The 26,494-nt window shown below is 52.9% G+C and overlaps 2 protein-coding genes across 2 annotated transcripts in view; one reads left to right on the top strand and one right to left on the bottom strand.

The window, feature by feature from the left end:
* LOC127586684 (arrestin red cell) overlaps window positions 1-9,777 on the top strand; it is a 94,542-nt gene extending 84,765 nt beyond the window's left edge. Inside the window, exons 11-15 of the mRNA XM_052044811.1 lie at window positions 1,219-1,356; window positions 1,792-1,875; window positions 3,087-3,163; window positions 3,825-3,879; window positions 6,097-9,777. Coding sequence (XP_051900771.1) covers window positions 1,219-1,356; window positions 1,792-1,875; window positions 3,087-3,163; window positions 3,825-3,879; window positions 6,097-6,190 — 448 coding nt within the window. The 3' untranslated portion in view covers window positions 6,191-9,777. The remainder of the gene's footprint in view (window positions 1-1,218; window positions 1,357-1,791; window positions 1,876-3,086; window positions 3,164-3,824; window positions 3,880-6,096) is intronic.
* A 1,711-nt stretch (window positions 9,778-11,488) lies between these two features.
* Window positions 11,489-26,494, bottom strand: part of LOC127586522 (calcium-dependent serine proteinase-like) — a 36,386-nt gene continuing 21,380 nt past the window's right edge. The window contains exons 10-15 of the mRNA XM_052044536.1: window positions 24,991-25,195; window positions 22,437-22,614; window positions 18,402-18,533; window positions 17,168-17,305; window positions 16,467-16,541; window positions 11,489-13,469 (exon numbers count right to left, since the gene is read on the bottom strand). Coding sequence (XP_051900496.1) covers window positions 12,748-13,469; window positions 16,467-16,541; window positions 17,168-17,305; window positions 18,402-18,533; window positions 22,437-22,614; window positions 24,991-25,195 — 1,450 coding nt within the window. The 3' untranslated portion in view covers window positions 11,489-12,747. The remainder of the gene's footprint in view (window positions 13,470-16,466; window positions 16,542-17,167; window positions 17,306-18,401; window positions 18,534-22,436; window positions 22,615-24,990; window positions 25,196-26,494) is intronic.

Raw genomic sequence — 26,494 nt, 5'->3', positions numbered from 1 at the left:
CAGCCTAACTGAAGTCAAGTCAAGCTGAGTTTATTGCCTTGTATGCACGTACAGTGAGGTACAGGTACAATGAAAAACTTGCTTGCAGCAGCACCACAGGCACGTAGGTACAGACAACACACAGAACATAAACTATACAATACAGTGAAGCAAAGCAGACTGTACCAAATAAAACACCAGTGCACAAAACAAACACACAATCAGAGACAAGTCCACGTCAGTGCACGAGGTGGTCCATAGTGTCCCGTTGCTGAGGTAGGGTTAGGGTGTGCAGGTTGGTTCAAGAACACAAGACCTTAGTGCCAAGAAGTCCACAGTCAAAGACAATATTCAATCAAACTGTCACATATCCCATATGTCTTCTTCACTACCTTTTGATGGCTGCCTGGTTTCAGACACCTGAAGCATCATTAAAGTTACACAGCATGGAAACAGGCCTTTCGGCCCAACTGGTCCATCCCGACCAAGATTCCCATCTAAGTTAGTCCCATATGCCCACATTTGGCCCAGATGCCTCTAAACCTTTCCTATCCGTGTACCTGTCCAGGTACCTTTTAAATGTTAATGTCCCTGCCTCACCCACTTCCTCTGGCAGCTCGTTCCACATACGGACCACCCTCTGTGTGGAAAAAGTTGCCCCTCAGGTTCCTATTAAATCTTTCCCCTCTCACCCTAAACCTGTGCCCTCTAAGTTCTTGATTCCCCAAATGGGGAAAAGACTGCGTGCATTCACCCTGTTTATGCCCCTCATAGTCTTATACACCTCTGTAAGATCACCCCTCATTCTCCTACAGTCCAGTGAACAAAGTCCCATCCTCTCTCCATAACTCAGTCCCTCAAGTCCCAGCAACATCCTCATAAACCTCCTCTGCACTCTTTCCAGCTTCATGGCATCTTTCCTGCAGCAGGGTGGCCAAAACTGAACACAATATTCCAAAAGCGGCCTCACCAACACCTTGGTGAATTACTCTTTCCAGCTTAATCGTGTAAATGGAAAGACAGACATTAGTGAGATTCCCGGTTTACGGGTTCTACATCTCCTCCAAGGTTGAGCCTCATGTCCCCCGACCTGGTGTCTGGGTCACTGTCTGTATTGGTTTCAGTACAGTGGGCAGTCGTTGTTGGTCCTCTGGTTTGTTGGTCTCCAATGAGGGGCCAGCTCTCTCCACATCCCACCCTGCTGTTTGTAAAGCCCCTGCCATGCTCTCCCCCCCTCAGGGACCAGGTGTCGGCAAGCTCTACCTTCTGCAAGGTCTACACCCTGGTGCCGCTCCTTGACCACAACCGGGAGAAGCGAGGGCTGGCGCTGGACGGAAAACTCAAGCACGAGGACACCAACCTGGCCTCCAGCACCATGTGAGTCCTGGACTGGGGCCACGGCCCTCCCCTCAACTCCTTCCCCTCCCCTCACCTGCCCCTCCCTCCCCCTCTCCCCTCCCCCCCTCTCCCCTCCCCCCCTCACCCTCCCCCTCTCCCCTCCCCCCTCTCACCCCCCCCACCCTCCCCCTCCCCCACCCCCTCCCAGCCCTCCTGCCCCTCCCCCACCCCCCAGCCCTCCTCCCCCCTCCCGTCCTCCCTCCTTCCCTCTCTGCCCTCCATCCCCACCCCTTGGCCCCTCCCTCTCTCCTATCACTATCCCCTCCCTCCCTCTCTGCCATTCTCCCTCCTCCAACATTCCCTCCCATTCCCCCTCCCCCCTCCCCCACCCTCTTTCTGACCCCCTCCCTTCATCCACTTCTCCCCCCCCACCCCCTCCCCCTCTTTCTGACCCTCTCTCTCTCTTCCCTGCAGAGTGAAGGAAGGAGCCAACAAGGAGGTCCTTGGCATCCTGGTGTCCTACCGGGTGAAGGTGAAGCTGGTGGTGTCCCGAGGAGGGTAAGCTGATCCCCAACCCCCCACCTCCCGTACCTCTCAGTCCCGAACCCCTGCTCCCCCTCTCCCACCTCTCCTCCCCTTGCCTCTGCTCCCCCTCTCCCGCTCCTCACCCTCTGTGGATCGACGCGGTGGTGACCAGGGAACGTCTGGTGCTCAATACTCCATGTGGAACTGACCTTTGGTTTTTTTATTGTCACACGTACCGAGATACACCAAAAATCTTTAGTGTGACATCCAGACAGATCATTCTATGCGCAAGTATGTTAAGGTAGTAAAAAGGAAAACAGAAAGCAGAATAAAGTGCTCCAGTTACAGAGAAAGTGCAGTGCAGGCAGACAATAAGGTGCAAGGGCCACGACGAGGTAGATTGGGAGATCAGGAGTTCATCTTATTCTACAAGAGGTCCGTTCTGATAACAGCGGGATAGAAGCTGTCCTTGAGCCTGGTGGTACATGTTCTCAGGTTTTTGTATCTTCTGCCCGATGGGAGGGGGGGAGAAGAGAGAATGTCCGGGGGTGGGTGGGGTCTTTGATTATGTCGGCTGCTTTCCTGAAGCAGCAGGAAGTGTAGACAGAGTCCACAGAGGGGAGGCTGGTTTCCGTGATGCGCTGAGCTGTGTGCACAACTCTCTGCAGTTTCTTGCCGTCCTGGGCAGAGCAGTTGCCGTCCCAAGCCTTGATGCATCTGGATGGGATGCTTTCTATGGTGCATCTGTAAAAATTGGTGAGGGTCAACGGGAACATGCTGGATTTCTTTAGCCTCTCGAGGAAGTAGAGGCCCTGGTGAGCTTTCTTGGCCGTGGCATCTTCGTGGTTGGACCAGGACAGGTTTTTGGTGATATTTACACCTGGGAACTTGAAGCTCTCAACCATCTCCACCTCAGCACCATTGATACAGACGGGGTTTAACCCCTCCCTGCCTGGCTGAATGATCCATCGAGATCCTCTTGGATCTGCTGATGGACAAGTCAATGAAAGGGAAGTTGGGGGGGGTGGGGGGGGTTGTCCATCACCATGAGGGTTGCCTCTCGTAAATTGCGTTGGGGGGGGGGGGGGGCACCCCTCCCCGGGAGAGCAGCGGGGAAAATGAGCCTCGATCCCACAGAGAGGCAGGGATGGGTCTAAGGGGGGAGGTGGAGGGAGCGGGCGGACTCTGCACGGGCGATTCGACGCGATTCCGCGCTGACCTGTCTTCCCATTGCTCCGTTCCAGGGACGTGTCAGTGGAACTGCCTTTTGTGTTGATGCACCCCAAACCCGTCGAACAACCTCCCTCCAGACCACAGTCAGGTAAGGGGTCTGCGAGCCTCAACTCCCCACCCCCCACCAGCTTCCCGAGGCTCACTCCAGCAGTCTGGGGTTGGGAGGTGGGGTGTAGATGTTGGAAGGGTCTTTGCTCGGGAGCCACTCGCGAAATGGCGGGACGATGGAACCTGGAGCCGCCACCAAGTGGTGGAGGGACTCGGCAGGTCGGGCAGCCTCCGCGGAGGGAAGTGTGGACGGCTGATGTTTCGGGGGGAGACCCTTCACCAGACCAGTTCCTCCAGCATTCTGTGGGTGCCTCCAGCCCCCGAGACATTAGCTGAAGCCCCTCGAACAGAGAGGGGATCGGAAAATCCCAGTGCGGACTCGCCATGCGGTGGGGGAGTGCCGCGGGAGGGGCGGGGAGGAGGGAGCGCGGAGGGACGGGTGGGGAGGTGAGGAGGGAGGAGGGAGCTCTGCAGGAGGGTCAGTGAGGGAGGACGGAGCGCTGCAGGAGGGGCGGGAAGGAGGCAGGCTTGGGAAGGGGAGGAGGGGGCGCAGAGGGAGGGGTGGGGAGGTGAGCAGGGAGGGGCGCGGGAGGAGAGGAGGGAGTGCTGTGGGAGGGAGGAGGGTTCCAGCCCAGGTTGGGATCCATCTCCCCCCGGGAATGGGATCAGAGGGTTTAACCCTGCCGTTTCCACACCTACAGTTCTCCCCGAGATTGAACCCCCTGTCGACACGAACCTAATCGAGTTTGAAACCAAGTAAGTCCTGGTTTTATTGCCCTGTCTCCCCGCCCGGGGGCTCCCGAGGACGGTCGCCGGCCCAGGGATTCCTGCCCCCTGCAGTTCTTCCTCTCTGCCCTCCCCTCCCCGTACTGCCCATAATACACCTCGTATCATGTCTACTGCATCCAGTCATTAATGGCAACCATCGAACATTTCATCATTGTTATTCCCAGCTCGAAAAACACTTTAAAACTCTTCGGGAGAATTTGCATGAAGTCAGATTTTCATTGGAGAGGTGACCCATAACCCGGGGGAGCCCCCTGTGCGGTAAAACTCCGATAATCCGGCACTGATTTTCCAGACTATCAGGTGTTACTCCCATTATCCCGACACAGTTTCCCGACCCCAGCTCCTGACTCCCTGGTGTTCTGGACCCTGCTTCTGCTCTGGTCCACACACGCAGCCCAGGGTCCCCGCAATATCTGGCCCCATCTCACGGGTACCCAGATCCCCGAATATCCATGTGCCGAGCCATCGGATAGCAGATTATTGGAGTTTGTCGTAACCTGTGAAACAGCCAGTGGGTGGAAAAGAGAACACATTGGTTTTGTGACTTCCTTTTCCCCGTGGATTATGTCACAGAGATTAGAACCCAGAACACAGCCCAGTCCCTCACACACACCAGCTCCCCTCCACAGAACACAGCCCAGTCCCTCACACACACCAGCTCCCCTCCACAGAACACAGCCCAGTCCCTCACACACACCAGCTCCCCTCCACAGAACACAGCCCAGTCCCTCACACACGCCAGCTCCCCTCCACAGAACACAGCCCAGTCCCTCACACGCCAGCTCCCCTCCACAGAACACAGCCCAGTCCCTCACACGCACCAACTCCCCTCCACAGAACACAGCCCAGTCCCTCACACACACCAGCTCCCCTCCACAGAACATAGGACACAGAACACAGCCCAGTCCCTCACACACACCAGCTCCCCTCCACAGAACATAGAACACAGCCCAGTCCCTCACACACACCAGCTCCCCTCCACAGAACACAGCCCAGTCCCTCACACACACCAGCTCCCCTCCACAGAACACAGAACACAGAACACAGCCCAGTCCCTCACACACACCAGCTCCCCTCCACAGAACACAGCCCAGTCCCTCACACACACCAACTCCCCTCCCAAGAACACAGCCCAGTCCCTCACACACTCCAGCTCCCCTCCACAGAACACAGCCCAGTCCCTCACACACACCAGCTCCCCTCCACAGAACACAGAACACAGCCCAGTCCCTCACACACACCAGCTCCCCTCCACAGAACACAGAACACAGCCCAGTCCCTCACACACGCCAGCTCCCCTCCACAGAACACAGCCCAGTCCCTCACACACACCAACTTCCCTCCACAGAACACAGCCCAGTCCTTCACACACACCAGCTCCCCTCCACAGAACACAGAACACAGCCCAGTCCCTCACACACACCAGCTCCCCTCCACAGAACACAGAACACAGCCCAGTCCCTCACACACACCAGCTCCCCTCCACAGAACACAGAACACAGCCCAGTCCCTCACACACACCAGCTCCCCTCCACAGAACACAGAACACAGCCCAGTCCCTCACACGCACCAACTCCCCTCCACAGAACATAGAACATACACAGTACAGCACAGGAACAGGCCCTTTGGCTCACAATGTCTGTGCCGAACACGATGTCCAATTAAACTAAATCTCTTCTGCCTGCACGTGATCCACATCCCTCCACTCCCTGCATATTCATGGGTCTCTCTATCGTATCTGCCTCCACCACCACCCCTGGCAGCCTATTCCAGGCACCCCCCACTCCGTGTAAAAAAGAAAAAATTTGCCCCGCACATCTCCCTTAAACTTACCCCCTCTCACCTTAAATGCACGTCCTCTAGTACTTAACGGTTCTACCCTGGGAGCTAGATTCCGGCTGTCTATCTGCGCTGCTCATAATCACCATCAGGTCTCCCCTCAGCCTCTGCCGCTCCAGAGAAAACAACCCGACTCTGTCCCACCTCTCCTGGTAGCTCATGCCCTGTAATCCAGGCAGCGTCCTGGTGAACCTCCTCTCCCCAGCCTCCACGTCCTTCCTGTAATGGGGCGCCCAGCACTGCACGCAGTACTCCGAAGGGTGGCCGAACCAAGTGCGACGGGTATAATGAATTCCGCGGTTGTCAGGAGACCTGCCACGCCTAACCCACTCCCCCCCCCCGCAGTTTCAGCCAAGACGACGACATCGTGTTTGAGGACTTTGCCCGCCTGCGTCTAAAGGGATTGAAAGACGAGAAAGATGACGATCATTTCTGTTAAAGCGGGAACCCGAGACGAGGAGGAGGGAGGCGGACGGGAGAGGGGCTGGCAGTTGGAGGGCGTGAAAGAGTGGCCTGCTACACTACCACCCACCACCCCCGCGCCTTCCTCCCCTGCCACCTCTCCCCTGCCCCCCAGAAAAAAACGCCGCCTCGTCAAGAGCGAACGAGTGCGTCTTAACTGGGCGTTGTGTCGCTGAAAACCTTCATTGTTTTCGTCTGTGAGGGAGTTGTCTGTTTTTAGAATGTTTGTAGACTTTACACTGTACCAAGGACTTGCTCTCTCACTCGCGCACGCATACGCGCACGTGCAAACACACACACACACAGACGCACGTGCACGCACACACAGTCACGCACACACGGTCGTGTGCACACATGCACAGACACACAAACACATGCACACAGACATGCACACACAGATGCACACACAACACACAGATGTACACACACACACACACACACACACACACACACACACACACACACACACACACACACACACACCCCTCATGCCCACCTTCTCTTCCAAAGTCCCGAACAGGCAAGGTTCTGGTGTCTTAAGTGAGTAAACAACATCACCATTGTCATTTTACTTTTCTGTTTTTGATCAAACGATAACCAAATATTATATATTTGTTCTCTGGAGTATTTGGATCGGTGTCTGCTGTGTGAAGACTGTGCACTGGATGTGTGTGTTTTGTACCGGATTCTTTCCTGGCTCCTCGTCCTCCCAGACCAGAGGGAGAAGGAGAGGGCAGAGAGCAGCCAAATATTTTGCTCCGGGCTGATTTTTGTTTTGGTTTTGAAGGATGGTGGAAGAGGTGGCGGGGCAATTTTTCCCCACAGTCCACAGTTGGGCAAAGTGTGGGATTTGGATCCCGAGTGGATGATGTAGTGTTCTTCCCTGTGGGAGTTGGTGGGGGGACGTTTGTCAATGGTGTCGAGCCAACACCCCCCACTCACAACAGACGGCACTGAGGCAATCATGCCCTTGTCTCCCCCTCCCTCCTGTCCTGCTAGCTTCAGTTTGCCCCCCCACCACAGACTGCAGTCAAGTGGCTATTCGACCAGGTGATGCATCGCTCGCTTTGGGGCTCGGGGGGGTCCCCCAGTCTGTTGAAGGGACCGGTGGCAAGGGAGGGGGGGGGTGATGTCACCAATGGGTGCCATGCTCACCCGGGGAGGCTGGGGTCTGCCACGTGCACCTCCCTAGAAGGTGTTTGGAGCCCCCTTCTCCAACTTGGGGGCTGAAGGCGGCTCACTGCTGCACTCCGGTGGCGGTGTTGGCATTGCAGGCTGAGGGCAGCCGCCTCTCCTCCCAGCCCTGGTCGCCAGGCTTGGTCAGAGTCTCCCTCACCCTGTGTTGGGACGGGGTGCAGGGGTAACGCTCCCACTGCCCGTGGAAGTTCCAAGCAAGTGTTGGCCACTAATGAGAGCCGCAGCGGGTGTCGTCAGTTTTTGTCTGAGAGGTCGCCCTCCCTCCCTCCCTCCCTCCTCGCCACCCCTCCCTCCCTGAGGAACGCCTCCAAAACCCTGCAGCACCCAAACCTGAGGATACTCTGGAAATCCCTCTACAACCCCATCTCCTTCCAGCCACTCCTGTCCCCGGATGGTGAGGGCTTCCTGGGAGACCCAGTAAGGGAGTGACCACGTCCTCTGCCCCCCTCTCCCCTCACCAAGTGAGGTGTGAACCGCGGGCAGGAACCCCAGAACCCTTGCTTGTTGTCTCTTTTGCCAAACAACACTCCAGTCTTGCTCCTGTCCTGTCCAAAATGTCGCAATGTAAAGTTGTAAAGGCAAGGGAGCAGAGAGAGTTCTAACTTCAACTCATCTTTTGCTGTATAACTTGCCCCTGTGTGTGCATGTCGAAGGCATCCTGCGGTCAAGCAGCCAGGATTGACTCAATGGCACCCCTGCTGGTGCGGAAGGGAGGCACGGGTTGGAGAACGGGAAGGAGAGCTGGGGGGGGGTGGTGGGGGGGGAGTACTCTGTGGGAGGGTGCTGGGCAAAACCATTCAACACATTCCTCGGGAAGCAGTGCTTGATGTTGCTCCCAGTACAGCAGGCCATTCAGGCCATTGATTCTGTTCCAGCACAAAACTGCTGGAGGAACTCGGTGGGTTGGGCAGCGTCTGCGAAAGGGAAATGGACGGTCGACATTTCGGGCCGAGATCCTTCATTGGGACGGTCTGTTCTGGCTCTCAGATCAATCCCATTCACCCACATTTCTGGGGGAAACCCACGCGGTCACAGGGAGAACGTGCAAACGACCCACGCAGACACACACACACACACACACACGCAGATGCACACACATACAGACACATACACAGACACACACGCAGATGTGCACACACACTCTCTCTCTCTCTCTCTCTCTCTCTCTCTCTCTCACACACACACACACACACACACACACACACACACACACACACACACACACACACACACACACACACACAGCACCAGAGGTCGGGATTGAACCCGGATCTCTGGATCTGTGAGGCAGTGGCTGTACCTGCTGCGCCACCTGTGCATTTTTGTGAGGCCTTGCTGGATGTTTTACTGCTGGGCTTGCCGTTGCAGGAAAGTTGGCAGCCAGTATGTGCACAGCAAGATCCCACGTTCATTCCCCCCCCCCCACCCCCCAAAAGTGCCATGTGATATTCAAGGATCTGGGCCTCAGTTGAACCCCTGACAGTGCGGCACTCCCTCTGCACTCTGCTTGACCTCGGGATGCCAGGGAAGATTGGGTTGGCTGGGCCAGTGGGCGGGATGGCGGTTTTGGAGGAGGAGGTGTGCCGCCTTCTCTGGAGACGGCCCCCCCCCCCCCCCCCCCCCCCCCCCCCACAGGCACCGAGGTACGGGTGCAGGTCTAGATCCCCGGAAGAGTCCATCCGGGCCTGGGTGCTTGACCTCACAAGAGTCAACCACAAAGATGGCTGGAGAGAGCTGGTTGGTGTGGCAAGGTTGAGCATTCAAGAGGAGGAGGGGAAACAAGGTGTGGGTGTCTCCAACAGGGTAAATGCAGGGCAGAATATTTGAGGAGCTGGAGTGGGTCAACCAGGTGTGATCAGATTTTGGGGTGTGGGGGGGGGAGGGTGAAAGGATTTAAAATGGGGAAGAGATTAAAGGCATGGATTAAAAGTGTCTGGGTTTTATCCAAATCAATCACTCTCTGGGTTCTGCTGAAGTGATATCTTAATTGCCCATCACTCCCTGTACCTTCTCCCACGGGAAGCATTGCAGAGAGGGTGGGAGAGAGGAGAGGGAGGTATGGAAATGAGCTGTGAATTAACCACGTTTAGAAAAAAAAACTACTCACAGGTAAAGAAGTATACAAACGATGGAGGTCCTGAAATGAGCTTATTTGCTGAAATCTATTTCTTTGTATAATTTGAGCTTAAATATGAATGATTTGTCTGCCTGTTGTCTTTTGCCAACATCTATATTGTATTTTCAGGGTGGTTGTGGGCATTACAATCAGGGCAAGATGTGTCGCATTCCTATCAATGTTTAATATGTCCTACAGAAAAATGTTTGAAACTCAGTCCATTTATTATTAAACTGCTGCATTACTGCAAATACGGAGAGCTTTTGGTTGATTTGCCATGGTAAAAGTAATTGCATTTGTTTGGCGCCTTTCACATCCTCAGGATCTCCTGAAATGCCTTAAATATCCTTTGGAATGTAGTTACTGTTGTCGGAAAAAGTAAGTTTACACACAGCAAGCTATTATATATAGATTTATCCATCTCTTTCTCCATACATATCTTTGTCTGTCCATCTCCCCCTCTCTCTCACACAATCTCTCTCACACACACACTCACACACTCCCTCAGACACACACTCTCTCTCCCACACACTCTCACACTCCCTCTCACACACACACACTCACACCCTCTCTCTCACACACACTACACCCTCTCTCACACACACACACACTCTCACCCTCTCTCACACACACACACTCTCACCCTCTCTCACACACACACACTCTCACCCTCTCTCTCACTCACACCCTCTCTCTCACTCACACCCTCTCTCACACTCACACACTCTCTCACACTCACACATTCTCACACTCACACATTCTCTCACACTCACATTCTCAGACATTCACTTTCTCTTTCACGCACTTTCTTGCACACTCTCTCGCACACGTACACACTCTCTCTTACACACACACACTCTCTCTCTCGATTTTTTTTGGTGTTGGGATACAGACGTCAGCCTATTGTCTACCCCTAAATGCCCGTGAAATGGGGAGGTCGTTAAGTGTCGAGCTCATTGTTGGGTCTGGATCACGTGTCGGCTAGACGGGGAAAGGACGGCAGATTTCTTTCCCTGAACCAGAGGGGATTTTGCAACAGCACAATCGTTGTATGGTCGCCTTTACAGACGCTTGTTCCATGTGTTTTACCGGACAGCATGCTCCCGTTATCTATGCATCCATCTTAAAACGGAAACTACTGGAAATATTCAGTGACCCATCCGTGTCTGTGTCTGTCTGTTTCGGTTTCTATCTGCCCGCATCTGTATTCGTATCGTTTGTTTTATTTGCATCGGTTCCTCTTTCGCGTTCTGCTGTATTCCCCGCTGTCAACCTCTCACCAGGATCCACCTACCACCCGCCAGCTCTTGCTCCAACCCTCCCCCCGTCACATCTTTGTATGTCCCCTTTCTGTCCAGTCCTGATGAAGGGTCTCGGCCCGAAACGTCGACTGTTCATTTCCCTGCAGCTCTGTGTGTTGCTCTTCATCTCTCTGTTCGCCTGCAGGTGGGTTTCAATATAAGCTCAAATATCGGATGACATTAACCCATCCAAAAGCGTCGCACTGTCTCCTCCTGCGGCTCACGTTTCTCCACCGAGGAAGAATTACAAAGAATTTCTCTCCAAGGAGGCAGCAATGGCGGCCTAGACTTCCCATAATCCAACGCGGCCAAGAAAGCGCCCTATGAACGAGCCGCGGGGCCCTGAGAGCATGCGCACTGATGTCACGGGCCCCGCCTCCCCTATGTCAGAGATGGGGCCTTTTCTCTGCCGCGGTGCAACATGGGAGCAACCACCCTCCATGGACGTAGCAAGGTCCGAGTGAAAACAAACGGCTGGACTTCTCGCAGAGAGCCCGTGAACTGACCCAAGAAAGAAAAGCGACTTTGTTTAGGCTGGGCAGCACTGGAACTATTTTTTGAACCCAGTCTCTGGATTTTTAAACGACCTTGAAACCTAAAACTCATCATCAAGCTTCAAGACCTAGGAGGCTGAACTCAAGAGGAACCCGCTGAATTCCAAGTCAAAATCGAGTTTATTGTCATCTGCACAAGTCCATGTGTGCACAGGAGCAGTGAAAAACTTGCTGCAGCATCACAGGCACAGAGCATCAGATAAACAGCATTCACAAGAAATACATAAACAATTTTTACAAGGAAGAACACAATTAGAACAAAAAGAAACAAAGTCCATTGTAGTGCAAAGTGATCAAAGTGGTCACAGTGTTGCTACACTGTAGTGGTTATTACACTTTATTACAGATCAGGGTTGTGCCGGTTGGTTCAAGAACCGAATGGTTGAAGGGAAGTAGCTGTTCTTGAACCTGTTGGTGTGGGACTTCAGGCTTCTGTACCTTCCTCCAGGTGTTTGTGCGTTGCTCCACATTCCAGCATTTGTAGACTCCTGTGCCTCTAATTTTAAGTTCCTCTGATATGGGGAAAAGTTTCCTGCTTAGTCTGTCTACACCATTCAGAGTGGCATGAAGGCACGCAGACAAAAATTGTCCCTGTATCTTGGTACATGTGACAATAATAAGCCAACGACCCATTTATAAACGAGCAGCACTGAAGGTATTCACCAAATGACACAATGTAAAGCACTTTGCACTGTGATTATTCGTGACATTATGAGAACACAGGAACAGACACACACACTCAGAGGAACACACAAACACAGGAACACACACACACTCAGGAACACAAACACAAAACTTGCACACTCAGAGGAACACACAAACACAGGAACACACACACACTCAGGAACACAAACACAAAACTTACACACTCAGAGGAACACACAAACACAGGAACACACACACACTCAGGAACACAAACACAAAACTTACACACTCAGAGGAACACACAAACACAGGAACACACACACTCAGGAACACAAACACAGGAACACACACAAAGGAACACACAAACACAGGAACACACACACTCAGGAACACACACACACACGAAAATACACACTCAGGAACACACAAACACATACACTCAGAGGAACACAAACACAGGAACACACACGGGAACACACAAACACAAGAACACACACACTCAGGAACACACACACACACACGAAAATACACACACACTCAGGAACACACAAACACAGGAACACACACACTCAGAGGAACACAAACACAGGAACACACACACTCAGAGGAACACACACACACACACACACACACACACACACACACACACACACACACACACACACACACACACACACACACACACACACTGGAGATTGCAGCCTCTGCCGTCTCCCGCCCGCTACGATTCCATGACACTCTGGATCCAGTCCAGGTGGTGCGGGACATTGGTGTAGACGCCGTACTCCCCGCACTTGGACCCGCGGGACACGATGCCGCCGGTGAAGAAGGTGTCGGGGAGAAAGGGGTCCCTGAAGACCAGCGACCCCCCTCCGTCTCCCGTGCACGCATCCACCCCCGCCCCGGATCCGGCGCAGATCTCGCCCTGGGACAGCGGGACGTCCGAGCCCCGCTGGCACTTGTCCCTCTCCACCACCGGCACCGGGGCGAACATCAGCACGTCGCTCTGGGAGAAGCGCTCGGTCTCCCCGAAGCCGGAGACGTAGCCCACCGTCCCCACCTCCGCCCGGTACCTGGGCTGCCGTCCGGGCAGACAGACGGGGGCCAGAGCCGGTCCCATCCCCACTTTCCCCCTCAGCCTCACCAGCGCGATGTCGTGGCCGGCGGGGGACCGGGTATAGCCCGGGTGGACGTGGACCTCCGCCGCCTCCAGGCGAGTCCAGCCGGCCAGCGAGCCGCGGTCCGTGGCCCCGCCGAACATCAGCGGCCGCCGCTCGGATCCCACGCAGGAGGCGCTGGTCAGCACCCAGGAGTCGGACACCAGCGCCCCGCCGCACACCGAGCTCTCGAAGTACACCTGCCAGGGGAAATTCCCGTCCCGGGCGGCCGCCCCGCCGAAGATCCGCTGCACCAGCAACGGCGGTTCCTGGGGTTTACCGCAAACTTGGGGAGGGACGAGAATTCAACAGTTAGAGAACCAAAGCTCCCTGGGGGTTAATCCCACTATCCCCAATCTTCTAGGGTCCTTGGTGTGGAGGATCAGAGGGATCTGGGGGTTCATATCCACAGATCCCTTAAAGTTGCCTCACAGGTGGATAGGGTAGTTTTGGGGTGTTAGCTTTGGTAAGTCGTGGGATCAAGTTTAAGAGCCGCGAGGTAATGATGCAGCTCCACAAAACCCTGGTCAGACCGCACTTGGAGGACTGTGTCCAGTTCTGGTCGCCTCATTATAGGAAGGATGTGGAGGCGTTGGAAAGGGTGCAGAGGAGATTTACCAGGATGCTGCCTGGTTTAGAGAGGATGCATTATGAGGAGAGACTGTGGGAGCTCGGGCTTTACTCATTGGAGAGGAGGAGGATGAGAGGAGACATGACAGAGGTGTACAAAATATTAAGAGGAATAGATAAAGTGGACAGCCAGCGCCTCTTTCCCAGGGCACCAATGCTCAATACAAGAGGGCATGGCTTTAAAGTAATGGGTGGGAAGTTCAAGGGAGATATCAGAGGGAGGTTTTTTACCCAGAGAGTGGTTGGGGCATGGAATGCGCTGCCTGGGGTGGTGGTGGAGGCAGGTACATTGGTCAAATTCAAGAGATTGCTAGATAAGCATATGGAGGAATTTAAAATAGAGGGATACGTGGGAGGAAGGGGTTAGATAGTCTTAGGCGAGGTTTAAAGGTCGGCACAACATTGTGGGCTGAAGGGCCTGTATTGTGCTGTACTGTTCTATGGTTCTATGATTCTCATTTGAGCTAATCCAAGCTAATACCGGTCCAAGATGATTCCCAACTGAACTGATCCAAGCTCCCGATTTGGCCCGTATCCCTCTAACCCTTTCCTATCCATGTACCTGTCAAAGTACCTTTTAAATGTTGTTAATGTACCTACCTCAACCACTTCCTCTGGCAGCTCGTTCCATATACTGAAAAAGTTGCCCCTCAGGTTCCTATTAAATCTCTCCCCTCTCACCTTAAACCTATGCCCTCTAGTTCTTGATTCCCCAACCCTGGGGAAAGACTGTGTGCATTCACCCTGTCTATACCCCTCAAGATCTTATACACCTCTGTAAGATCAACCCTCAGTCTCCGTTTCCCCCAGTGAATAAAGTCCCAACCTGCCCAACCTCTCTCCATAACTCAGTCCCTCGAGTCCCGGCAACATCCTCATAATTCTCCCTCTGCACCCTTTCCAGGGTAATGGCATCTTTCCTGTAGTAGGGTGACCAACACTGAACACAATATTCCAAGTGCAGCCTCACTACAACATAACGTCCCAAAGTCTATACTCAGCGCTCTGACTGATGAAAGCTGGCAGATTTTGTCCTGATCCAGCCACATCGATGCTCCAGCCAACAAAGCCCACCAGTGCCTCTACCTCCTCAGAAGTCTTGTGAAATTTGGCATGTGCCCAATGACAGATTTTTTACAGATACACCACAGAAAGCATCCTATCTGGATGTATCATGGCTTGGTACAGCAACTGCTCTGCCCAGGACCACAAGAAACTGTAGGGAGTTGTGGACACAGCTCAGCGCATCACGGAAACCAGCCTCCCCTCCATGGACTCTGTCTACACTTCCCACTGCCTCGGGAAAGCAGCCAGTGTAACCAAAGACCCCTCACACCCCAGTCATTCTCTCTTCTCTCCCCCTCCCATCGGGCAGAAGATACAAAAGCCTGAGAACACGTACCACTAGGCTCAAGGACAGCTTCTACCCCGCTGTTATCAGACTCTTGAACGGACCTCTCATATGCTAAAGGATGAACTCATGGTCTCCCAATCTACCTCGTTGTGGCCCTTGCACCTTATTGTCTGCCTACACTGCACTTTCTCTGTAACTGGAACATTTTATTCTGCATTCTGTTTTCCTTTTTATTACTTTGATGTAATTATGTACAGAATGATCTGTCTGGACGCCACGCAAAACAAAATCTTTTCGCTGTATCTTGGTACACATGACAATAATAAACCAACACCAATTCTCAGTATGTGTGTTCATCCTGTTGCTACCAGTTCGCTCCCTGAGTGTTAAATTGTGCTGTCGCCAATTGCTCACTCCCTTCACACCCCTCTACTGACACAGTCTCCTCCCTCTCCCACGTAGCCGGATTTTGTCCCAGATTGGACAGAACACTGCTCTGTTCTCATCACCCAGGGATCCCATTGTTCAGTTGCACTGGGAAGGTACCAGGTCTAAGCCCCTACTCTGACCCCGTGACTCTGCACACTCCCTCGAGAAAATCAGAGGTCACCTGCGTAATTTGGGATCTTCCACTCAAGAAATGACTGAGGGAACCATGAACAGATGGCAAAACCTACCTGCAATTGTCTACCTGCAATGCACTTCTCTGTAGCTGTGACACTTTACTCTGCATTCTGTTATTGTTTTTACCCTGTACTACCTCAATGCACTGTGTAATGGATTAATCTGTATGAACGGTATGCAAGACTTGCTTTTCACTGTACCTCAGTACATGTGACAATACCAATAACAAAACCAGAGTTACAGCTTAGCCATCTGTCAATTTTTCCCCATTTCTTCTGAATATCTCTGAGAATCAGTTAAAAACTTTTAAAAGTGAAACAAAAGTCTTTAACAGAGTTAAAACTGTTAAAAACTAATTAAAAGCATTGAAGTCATTTTAAAGGATTAAAAATACCATAGCAAACACAATTAACTTTTGAACATGTAGCTGAACTAATGTAACTGTGTTTCTTCCTGGGACTGAACAGACTTGTGGGTTTAGTAGCTGATCTAAGACTGTAGGGTCAGCTACAGATTCCTGGCCAAATTCCCAATGGTTCCTGAAATGGAGAATTTAAAGGAATCCAACGGTGGGATCTGGAAGTCTCTGTCTGGGAGCGTGGATAACTGCTGGTGGTGTACTGCAGTTCTGGGATAGTTAGCTGTCTGGAAAATGTAGACGAGATGTTCACTCACCTGGCGTACATGTTGGGAGGGCTTCCCCCACCGCAATATTCATCCATTTCCCATTGGCTCGGCAGCTGTACGTCCCTGTGGGAATGAAGAGGTAATAACGGGGAAATCCAAACCTCCCGTACCGGGTGAGGAAATGAGGTGTGTTCCTGTGTTTGTGTGTTCCTGTGTTTGTGGTGTGTGTTCCTGTGTTTGTGTGTTCCCGTGTTTGTGGTGTGTGTTCCTGTGTTTGTGTGTTCCCGTGTTTGTGGTGTGTGTTCCTGTGTTTGTGGTGTGTGTTCCTGTGTTTGTGTGTTCCCGTGTTTGTGGTGTGTGTTCCTGTGTTTGTGGTGTGTGTTCCTGTGTTTGTGTGTTCCTGTGTTTGTGGTGTGTGTTCCTGTGTTTGTGTGTTCCCATGTTTGTGGTGTGTGTTCCTGTGTTTGTGGTGTGTGTTCCCGTGATTGTGGTGTGTGTTCCTGTGTTTGTGGTGTGTGTTCCCGTGATTGTGGTGTGTGTTCCTGTGTTTGTGGCGTGTGTTCCTGTATTTTCTCTGCATGTGTTCAGTCAGTGCTGAGTGTATTCCTGCTGGTGTGGTCCTGTGTTCCTGACCTTTCCTCTCCTCTGACCCTCACCCCCCCCAAACCCATCCTCTCAACACCACAGCCCCTCCAGCCCAACCCAACACATCAGTGTCTGTGTGTTTCTATTCATGTCCCCTGTCTCACCGTCTGCGCCACCCGTCATTGTATAATAGCGCTGGTGGCAGTTGTATCTGATGGCCGAGCCAACCTGGGTCCCAGCTTCACTGTCCAGGTATTCGTAGCTGCCGTTGTCGATCTCTTCAGGGGCATCGCACTGTGTAACTGGGAATAAAGCATTGACTAACATCAGTGCTGTGGGGAAAGGAAGTCTTCACAGTGAATGTGTGTGTGTTCCAGTGAATGTGTGTTTTCACATAAGTGAGAGTGTGCATGTGTATGCATGTGTGTGTGTGTGTGTGTGTGTGTGTGTGTGCATGTGTGTGTGTGCAAGAGAGAGAAACAGAGTGTACATGTGAGAGAAAGTTTGTGTGTGTGTGTGAGAGTGAGTGTGTGAAAATGTGTGTGTGTGAGAGTGTGTATGTGTGTGAGTGTATGTATGAGTGTGTGTCAGTGTATATGTGAGAGTATGTGTGTCTTTGTGACTGTCTGTGTGTGTGTGTCTTTGTGACTCTGTGTGTGTGTGTGTGTAAGTGTGTGTGGGTGTGTGTTTGAGTGTGTGTGAGTGTGTGTGTGTGTGTGTGTGAGTTGTGTGTGGGTGTGTGTTTGAGTGTGTGTGAGTGTGTGTGTGTGTGGGTTGTGTGTGGGTGTGTGTTTGAGTGTGTGTGTGTGTGTGTGGGTTGTGTGTGGGTGTGTGTGTGTGTGTGTGGGTTGTGTGTGGGTGTGTGTGTGAGTGTGAGTGTGTGTGTGTGTGTGTGGGTTGTGTGTGGGTGTGTGTGTGAGTGTGTATGAGTGTGTGTGTGTGTGGGTTGTGTGTGGGTGTGTGTGTGAGTGTGTGTGAGTGTGTGTGTGTGTGTGGGTTGTGTGTGTGTGTGTGTGAGTGTGTGTGAGTGTGTGTGAGTGTGTGTGTGTGTGTGAGTGTGTGTGAATGTGTGTGAGTGTGTGTGTGTGTGTGTGTGAGTGTGTGTGAGTGTGTGTGAGTGTGTGTGTGTGTGTGTGCACCCGCATTACTGGGTCTAAACCCTGGAACTGTCCCCAGAGGTGCAGTGGGAACACCTTCCCCACAAGGACTGCAGCAGTGACACAACGAGAGGCGGGAGGTCCTCCTGCGATGGAGGCACCTGCAACGGGCCGTGAATCGTAGGGGTGGCCCACCTCAGTAATCAGGGGTAGCGCCGTCTAGTTATTACACCACCTCGTTACCATCTACCGAGAATCTCATTCTCCCCATCGCTGCACCGCAGAGCTCAGGGCCAATCACCTTTGCACGTTTTCCCATCACCGTGGAGACTGTATCCTTGGCGACAGTAACACCGGTAACCTCCGATGTAGTTGTGACAGAAGTGTTGACAGGGCGCCTGTCCTTCCCAGCGGAGGCCACACTCGTCGATATCTGGGAGCGGGAGACACCTAGATGTGAGGCACAGGGAGATGGACGTTCGGATTGAAGCTGATCCTCGATCCCATCCATTAAGGATCACTGGGAGTACTTAAGGAGGAGGCGGATACATTTTCGAAAGTTCGGGAAATCCAGAGCAACGGGGAACCGGCACAGAGAGCGGATGAAGCCTTGACTGGTGGGACTGAGGGGCCAGGCGACATAATCCTGCTATTTTCTACATCCAAGGAGACCTCTCACCATCATTTTCTCAAGGGCAGTTAGAACTGAGCAACAGAAGTTGGTTCTACCAATGACAGGGATGTCTTTAAAAAAGTTAATCCATTTTTGAAAAACTTTTGGCCAACCCACAGTCCAGAGCAACCAGTTACAATTTCCCTCTTAACTGCATCCGAACAGTAACTTGTTCTCGTCCAAAATAAAACCAGGAAATGTTGGAAACACTCAGCAGGTCAGGCAGTGTCTGAGGAGGGAGAAAATGAGTCGGTAGGTCGATGAGGTTATCCTCGATAAATTAATTGGGGAACCGCTGTTAGAACAGCTTTGGCATTGAACTCTCTGCTCGCTGAACTTTTCTCCCCAAACCTCTCCGCTGAAACCTTCCGGTCAGGCCTCTCATTGTCCACCCAGATGTCCCTGTGTCAAACGGGATTCCGGATGCAATGGCGTGGAAGGGTGCTACTGTATATAAATAGACGTGTTTGTTGACAGGTAACTGCTGGGGATGCTGTGGTTACAGGACATACACAGGCCCTCCCAGTCACCCTGAAATCATGCAGGGATGGGGACGGGTTTTGGGGAGATGTGTTTATAATCAGGAGTTATAGGGTTGTAATCCTTAATGCAAAGGAGAACAGGAAAGTATTTCATAGAACACAGAACAGTACATCACAGGAACAGGCCCTTTGGCCCACAATGTCTGTGCCGAACACAATGTCGAATTAAACTAAATCTCTTCGTCCTGCACATGATCCATATCCCTGTATATTAATGTGTTTATCTAACAACGTCTTAAACACCACTGCTGTATCTGCTCCCATCACCACCCTTGGCAAATCTGTGGAAAAAAACTTGCCCCACACACCTCCTCTCATCTTAAATCCATCCCCTCTAGTACTTGACATTTCTATCCTGGGAGAAAGATTCTGACTGACTACTCTATCGATGCCTCTCATAATGTTATAAACTTCTATCAGGTCTCCCCTCAGCCTCTGACGCTCCAGAGAAAACAACCCGAGTTTGTCCAACCTCTCCTGATAGCTCATACCCCCTAATCCAGGCAGCATCCTGGTGAACCTCCTCTGCACCCTCTCCAAAGCCTCCACATCCTTCCTGTAATGGGGACGACCAGAACTGCATTCAATACTCCATGTGCGGCAGAACCAAAGTTTTATACAGCCGCAACATGACTTCACGACTCTTAATGCCCCGACCGATGATCCCCCTCAGATTCCCCTCTTAAGCCTTCCACCTCTCGCCTTAAGGACCCTCACCACCCGGGACATGCCCTCTTCTCGTTACTACCATCGGGGAGGAGGTACAGGAGCCTGAAGACCCACACTCAGCGATTCAGGAACAGCTTCTTCCCCTCCGCCATCAGATTTCTGAACGGTCCATGAACCCATGAACACTACCTCGTTATTTCTCTTTTGCACTATTTATTTATTTTTGTAACTTATAGTAATTTTTATGTCTTGCACTGTACGCTGCCACAAAACAACACATTTCACGACATAGGTCAGTGATAATAAACCTGATTCTGATTCTGGAAGAAAAAATTCTGGCTATTTACCCTATCTATTCCACTCATAATTTTATCCACCTCCATCAGGTGACCCGTCAGCCTCCTCTGCTCCAGAATAGAGTCTATCCTGCCCCTCCTTACAACTGTGGTCCAGCTGAACCTCCTCTGCAGAGACATAGAGTAATGCAGCAAGGGGAAAGGCTCTTCAGCCCATCCAGTCCATGCCGACCAAGATGCCCATCTAAGCTGGTCCCATTTGGCCCAAATCCCTCTAAACCTTTCCTATCCGTGTACCAAAGCTACGCTGCAAAGTTAATTGGCCTACGTCAAACCATCTGACATAAGCAGTCTTGATGCGGGGTTTTGATCTGAGACGTCAACAATTCCTTCTCCCCGCTCCCCCCACCCCCCCCAACAGATGCTGCCCGACCTGCTGAATTCCTCCAGCAGATTGTGTGTTGCTCCAGATTCCAGCGTCTGCTGTCTCGTGTGTCTTCAGCTAAGGTGCTTGCATCATTGTGACAGAGAGAAAGAAAGGTTTCAGTTCAGCCAGTCAGTGCTGACCATCAACCATCCATTAACACCCATCCTTAATGAATCCACACACTCTCATCAACACCCCCCCCCCCAGATTCTACCCCTCACCCACACACACCAGGGGGGGCAATTCACAGGGGGGCCGATTAACCCACCAAACCCGCATGTGGTTGGGATGTGGGAGGGAACCAGAGGAAACCCACGCGGTCACAGGGAGAACGTGCAAACTCCACACACACACACACACACACACACACACACACACACACACACACACACACACACACAGAGTTCTGGAGGTCGGGATCGAACCCGGGTCTCTGGAGCTGTGAGGCAGCGGCTCTGCCCGCTGTACCGCCTTGCTGCCCTATATTTGGGGTGTTTGCATGTCTGGAGAGTTAGCCCTCTCAATACTGTGAACTTCAGAAGCTTTCAGAATATTGATCTGAACTATTTTGTCCCGGTGAGGCTGCTCAATCACCCTGTCAGTTCAGATGTCCACCCATTCTAAATTCAACAGAGCCATTTGCCTGCACACAAAACACTGAAGTAAACTAACTGTAACTATTGAAATTGTATTTAATTACTTGATGTTATCTTTGTCCTGAAAGGGTTTAAAAACTCAATGTACTTTGAGTTCAGGGAAAATCCCCCAGGAGAGAATATCTTGGGACTCTGGAAGCTGGAGAGAGTGTGGATATTCACCAGGAGGTTGCCTGAATTGGAGGACTTTAGTTATGGGGAGGGATTAGACAGACTGGGTCTCCTTTCCCTGGAGCGCAGGAGGCTGAGAGGTGACATTCTGGTCAAATCACGTAAACACCACGGCCAAGAAAGCTCACCAACACCCTTCCTTACTTCCTCAGGAGGCTAAAGAAATTCGGCATGTCCCCTTTGACACTCACCAACTTTTATCAATGCACCATAGGAAGCATCCTATCCAAACACATCACGGCTTGGTACAGCAACTGCTCTGCCCAGGACCGCAGGAAACTGCAGAGAGTTGTGGACACAGCCCAGCACGTCACAGACACCAGCCTCCCCTCCATGGACTCTGTCTATACCTCTCGCTGCCTTGGTGAAGCAGCCAGCATAATCAAAGACCCCACCCACCCAGGTCATTCTCTCTTCTCTCCTCTCCCATCAGGCAGAAGATACAGGAGCCTGAGGGCACGTATCACCAGGCTCAAGGACAGCTTCTATCCCACAGTGATAAGACTACTGAACGGTTCCCTTATATGATGAGATGGACTCTGACCTCACAATCTACCTTGTTGTGACCTTGCACCTTATTGCACTGCACTTTCTCTGTAGCTGTGACACTTTACTCTGTACTGTTATTGTTTTTACCTGTACTACCTCAATGCACTCTGTACTAACTCAATGTAACTGCACTGTATAATGAATTGACCTGTACGATCGGTATGCAAGACAAGTTTTTCACTGTAGCTCGGTTCAAGTGACAACAATAAACCAATACCAATACCAATACCAATGTAGACAGGCGCACGTTCACTTGGTTGTATCTACAGCTCTGGTCTCTGTGTGACTCATTCATGGTCACCACCAGGGAGGTCCAATTGATCCAACCATTGTCCGCTTCCATCGGGACTCACCAACAGCCTCATAAAAGACGGAGAATCCTCGCCGGCTCTCCCGGTCGCTGGAGCGGCACCGTACGCGGAGCTTGATGGCGTGCTGGTCGGAGGCGGTCAGGGGCGAGCTCGGACGGTGGAACCGGCTGGAGGTCACGTTCCCGCAGAACCTGCCCAGGCGCTCCCTGTCCGCGTACACCTGCCGCGGGAGAACAGGACTCAGGCAACAACTTCTGCCGCACCCTCCCCCTCTCCCCCACCTCCCCTGAGCTTGTCTGCCTGCCACCCATCGGGAAAGGTGTCGTACAGCATGGAAACAGACCCTTCGACCCAACTGGTCCATGCCGACCAAGATTCCCATCAAAGCTAGTCCCATTTGCCCACGTTTGGCCCATATCCCTCTCAACCTCCCCTATCTATGTACCTGTCCAAATTCCTGTGGCCCCCTTCCCCCTTCTCCTTCTCCTTCCCCCACCCTCATGACCTGCCCATCTATTTCCCCACCTCCTTCCCTTTATTCCATGGTCCACTGCCCTCTCCTATCGGATTCCTTCTTCTTCAGCCCTTGGCCTCTTCTACCCATCACCTCTCAGCTTCTTACATCTCCCCCCCTCCTCCCCCACCCACCTACCTTCCCCCTCTCACCTGGACTCACCTCTCACCTGGCCTCACTTCTCACCTGGACTCACCTGGACTCACCTCACACCTGGACTCACCTGGCCTCACTTCTCACCTGGACTCACCTGGACTCACCTATCACCTGGACTCACCTCTCACCTGGCCTCCCTTCTCACCTGGACTCACCTGGACTCACCTATCACCTGGACTCACCTCTCACCTGGACTCACCTGGACTCACCTGGACTCACCTATCACCTGGACTCACCTCTCACCTGGACTCACTTCTCACCTGGACTCACCTGGACTCACCTCACACCTGGACTCACCTGGCCTCACTTCTCACCTGGACTCACCTGGACTCACCTATCACCTGGACTCACCTCTCACCTGGACTCCCTTCTCACCTGGACTCACCTGGACTCACCTCTCACCTGGACTCACTTCTCACCTGCCAGGCTGTGTTCCTCCCCCTTCCCCCACCCTTTTGTTCCGGCTTCTGCCCTCTTCCCTTCCAGTCCCGATGAAGGGTCTCAACCTGAAACGTCGACTGTTTATTTCCCTCCACAGATGCTGCCCGACCTGCTGAATCCCTCCGGCAGTTTTTGTGTGTCTTTTAAATGTTGTTACTGTACCTGCCTCACCCGCTTCCTCTGACAGCTCGTTCCACATACTGACCACCCTCTGGGTGAAATAGTTGCCCTACAGGGTCCCTTTTAAATCTTTCCCCTCTCACATTCAACGTATTTCCTCCTGTTTCTGCTTCCCTTTCCCTGGGAAAAAGACAGTCATCGTTCACCTTAACTGCGTCCCTCATACACCTCTGAGTCACCCCTCAGTCTCCTACACTCTCTAAGCTGGGGATTCACAAGGCTGCTGGAGGGCTTAAGTGAGTGTAGCGGTTAGCATAATGCTATTACAGCGCCAGCGACCCGGGTTCAATTCCGGCCGCTGTCTGTAAGGAGTTTGTACTCTCTCCCCGCGTGTCTGCGTGGGTTTCCTCCGGGTGCTCCGGTTTCATCCCACATTCCAAAGACGTACGGGTTAGGAAGTTGTGGGCGTGCTGTGTTGGCGGCGGAAGCGTGGCGACACTTGCGGGCTGCCCCCCAGAACACTCGACGCAAAAGGTGCATTTCACTGTGTGTTTCGATGTACATGTGACTAATAAACATATCCGATCTTAAGTTATAAGGATAGGCTGGATGGGCTGGGACTGTTTTCCCTGGAGTGAGGGAGGCTGAGGGGTGACCTCATAGAGGTTTATAAAATCATGAGGGGCATAGATAGGGTAGGTGGTCACAGCCTTTTCCCTAGGGAGGGTAGGGAGGGAGGTTTAGCCCCAGTGAAGCAGTAGCACTGAGCTGGGTTTACTCAGTGTCCCTTCTTGCTGCCTACAGTCTAAGGGAGAGAGGGGGTGAGAGAGGGGTAGGGAGGGAGGGGGTGAGGGAGTGAGAGAGGGGAAGGGAGGGAGAGAGAGAGGGGTGGGGAGGGAGGGGGTGAGGGGGAAGGGAGGGAGCGAGGGGAGGGGGAGGGAGAGAGGGAAGGGAGGGGTGCGGGACGGGAGGTGTGGGGGGGAGGGAGAGGTGGGAGAGTGAGGGTGGGGGCAGTGGAGGGGAGGGATAAGGGGTGGGAGGGGAGGGTGTGAGGGATGGGGTGAGAGAGGGAAGGGGTAAGGGAGGGAGGGAGGGGAGTGTGAGGGATGGTGGGGGAAGGTGGGTGAGGGGGAGGGAGTAGAAGGTATTGGATCGTGGGGGAGGGTGGGGGAGGGAAGAGGGGGAGGGGGGATGGAGGGAGGGAAGGGAAGGGGAGGGGTGGAGGGAGAGAGGGGAGGGTGAGGGTGGGGAGGGGGAGGGAGGGGAGTGTAAGAGTGAGGGGGCGATGGGAGGTTGAGGGGGGTCTTGGGTGCAGAAGGCAGTGTGATGCTACCCCTCTACGAATCCCCCTGCGGCCTGACCTACCTCCACATAGTTGTGTCCACATGACGAGGAGACCACCGAGTCGTAGTGTTGCAGCTGGAGTTTGAGGCCAAAGCCCGGGGGCACACCCACCTCCCAGCTGAGGCTCTCCTCTGGCTGGTAGTTGGACAGATGGATCTCACCAAACAGCCCAGTGGCGTCTGACCACAACTTGGGGTGAGAGAAGGCACTCAGCACCAGGAGGGCCCTGGGGAGGAGGAGAAGACAAAGGATGGAGCCACCATGTGGTCAACTGCAGAGAGATACATCACGGAAACAGGCCCTTCGGCCCATCAGGTTTGTGCCAACCATCTACACTAATCCCATTTCATTCCTAACCCATCAACTCCCCCCAGATTCTACCCCTCACCCACACACTTAAGGGGGCAATTCACAGCGGCCGATTAACCCACCGACCCCACACGTCGTTGGGATGTGGGAGGGAACCGGAGCAGGCGGGGGGGGGGGGGGTGGTGGGGGGGTGGGGACCCCCGCAGTCACAGGGAGAACGTGCAAACTCCACACATACACGCACACGCGCGCACACACACACACACACACACACACACACACACACACACACACACACACACACACACACACACACACACACACACACACAGCACCAGAGGTCGGGATCAAACCTGGGTCTCTGGAGCTGTGAGGCGGTGGGTCTATCAGTGCGTGACTGTGTCACTCCCGGTTTGGTTAGAGAGGTAACAGGAACTTGATCCAGATTTCGTCCAGTGGGAGGGAATGAACTTAGCCATAAAAGCACACCATTGCCTCGACTTCCTGAGGAGGCTAAAGAAATTCGGCATGTCCCCGATGACCCTCACCAATTTTTACAGATGGACCATAGAAAGCATCCTGTCTGGATGCACCACCGCTTGGTACGGCGACTGCACTGCCCGAGACCACAAGAAACTGCAGAGAGTTGTGGACACAACCCAGTCCACCACGCAAACCAGTCTCCCCTCCATGGAACTTGGAACACAGAACAGTACAGCACAGGAACAAGCCCTTCGGCCCACAATGTCTGTGCCAAACACAATGCAGAATTAAACTAAATCTCTTCTGCCTGCACATGGTCCACATCCCTCCATCCCCTACATATTCACGCATCCACCTAACAACCTTTCAGGCCCCACTATTATACCTGCATCCACCACCACACTTAGCAGCCATTTCCAGGCACCCACCTCTCTCAGTGTAAAAAACTTGCCCCACCCATCTCCCTTAAACTTTCCCCCCTCTCACCTTAAATGCATGTCTTCCAGTATTTGACATTTCTACCCTGGGAAAAACACTCTGGCTGTCTACCCTATCGATGCGTCTCATAACGTTATAAACCTCTATCAGAGAAAACAACGCAGGTTTGTCCAACCTCTCTTTTGAGCTAATACTCTCCAATCCAGGCAGCATCCTGGTGAAGCTCTTCTGCACCCTCTCCAAAGCCTCCACATCCTTCCTGTAATAGGGCGACCAGAACTGCACACGGTGCTCC

This window comes from Pristis pectinata, chromosome 37 (genome assembly GCF_009764475.1).
Source record: "Pristis pectinata isolate sPriPec2 chromosome 37, sPriPec2.1.pri, whole genome shotgun sequence".
Lineage (NCBI taxonomy): Eukaryota > Metazoa > Chordata > Chondrichthyes > Rhinopristiformes > Pristidae > Pristis > Pristis pectinata.
This window is presented reverse-complemented; position numbering and strand designations above follow the sequence as displayed.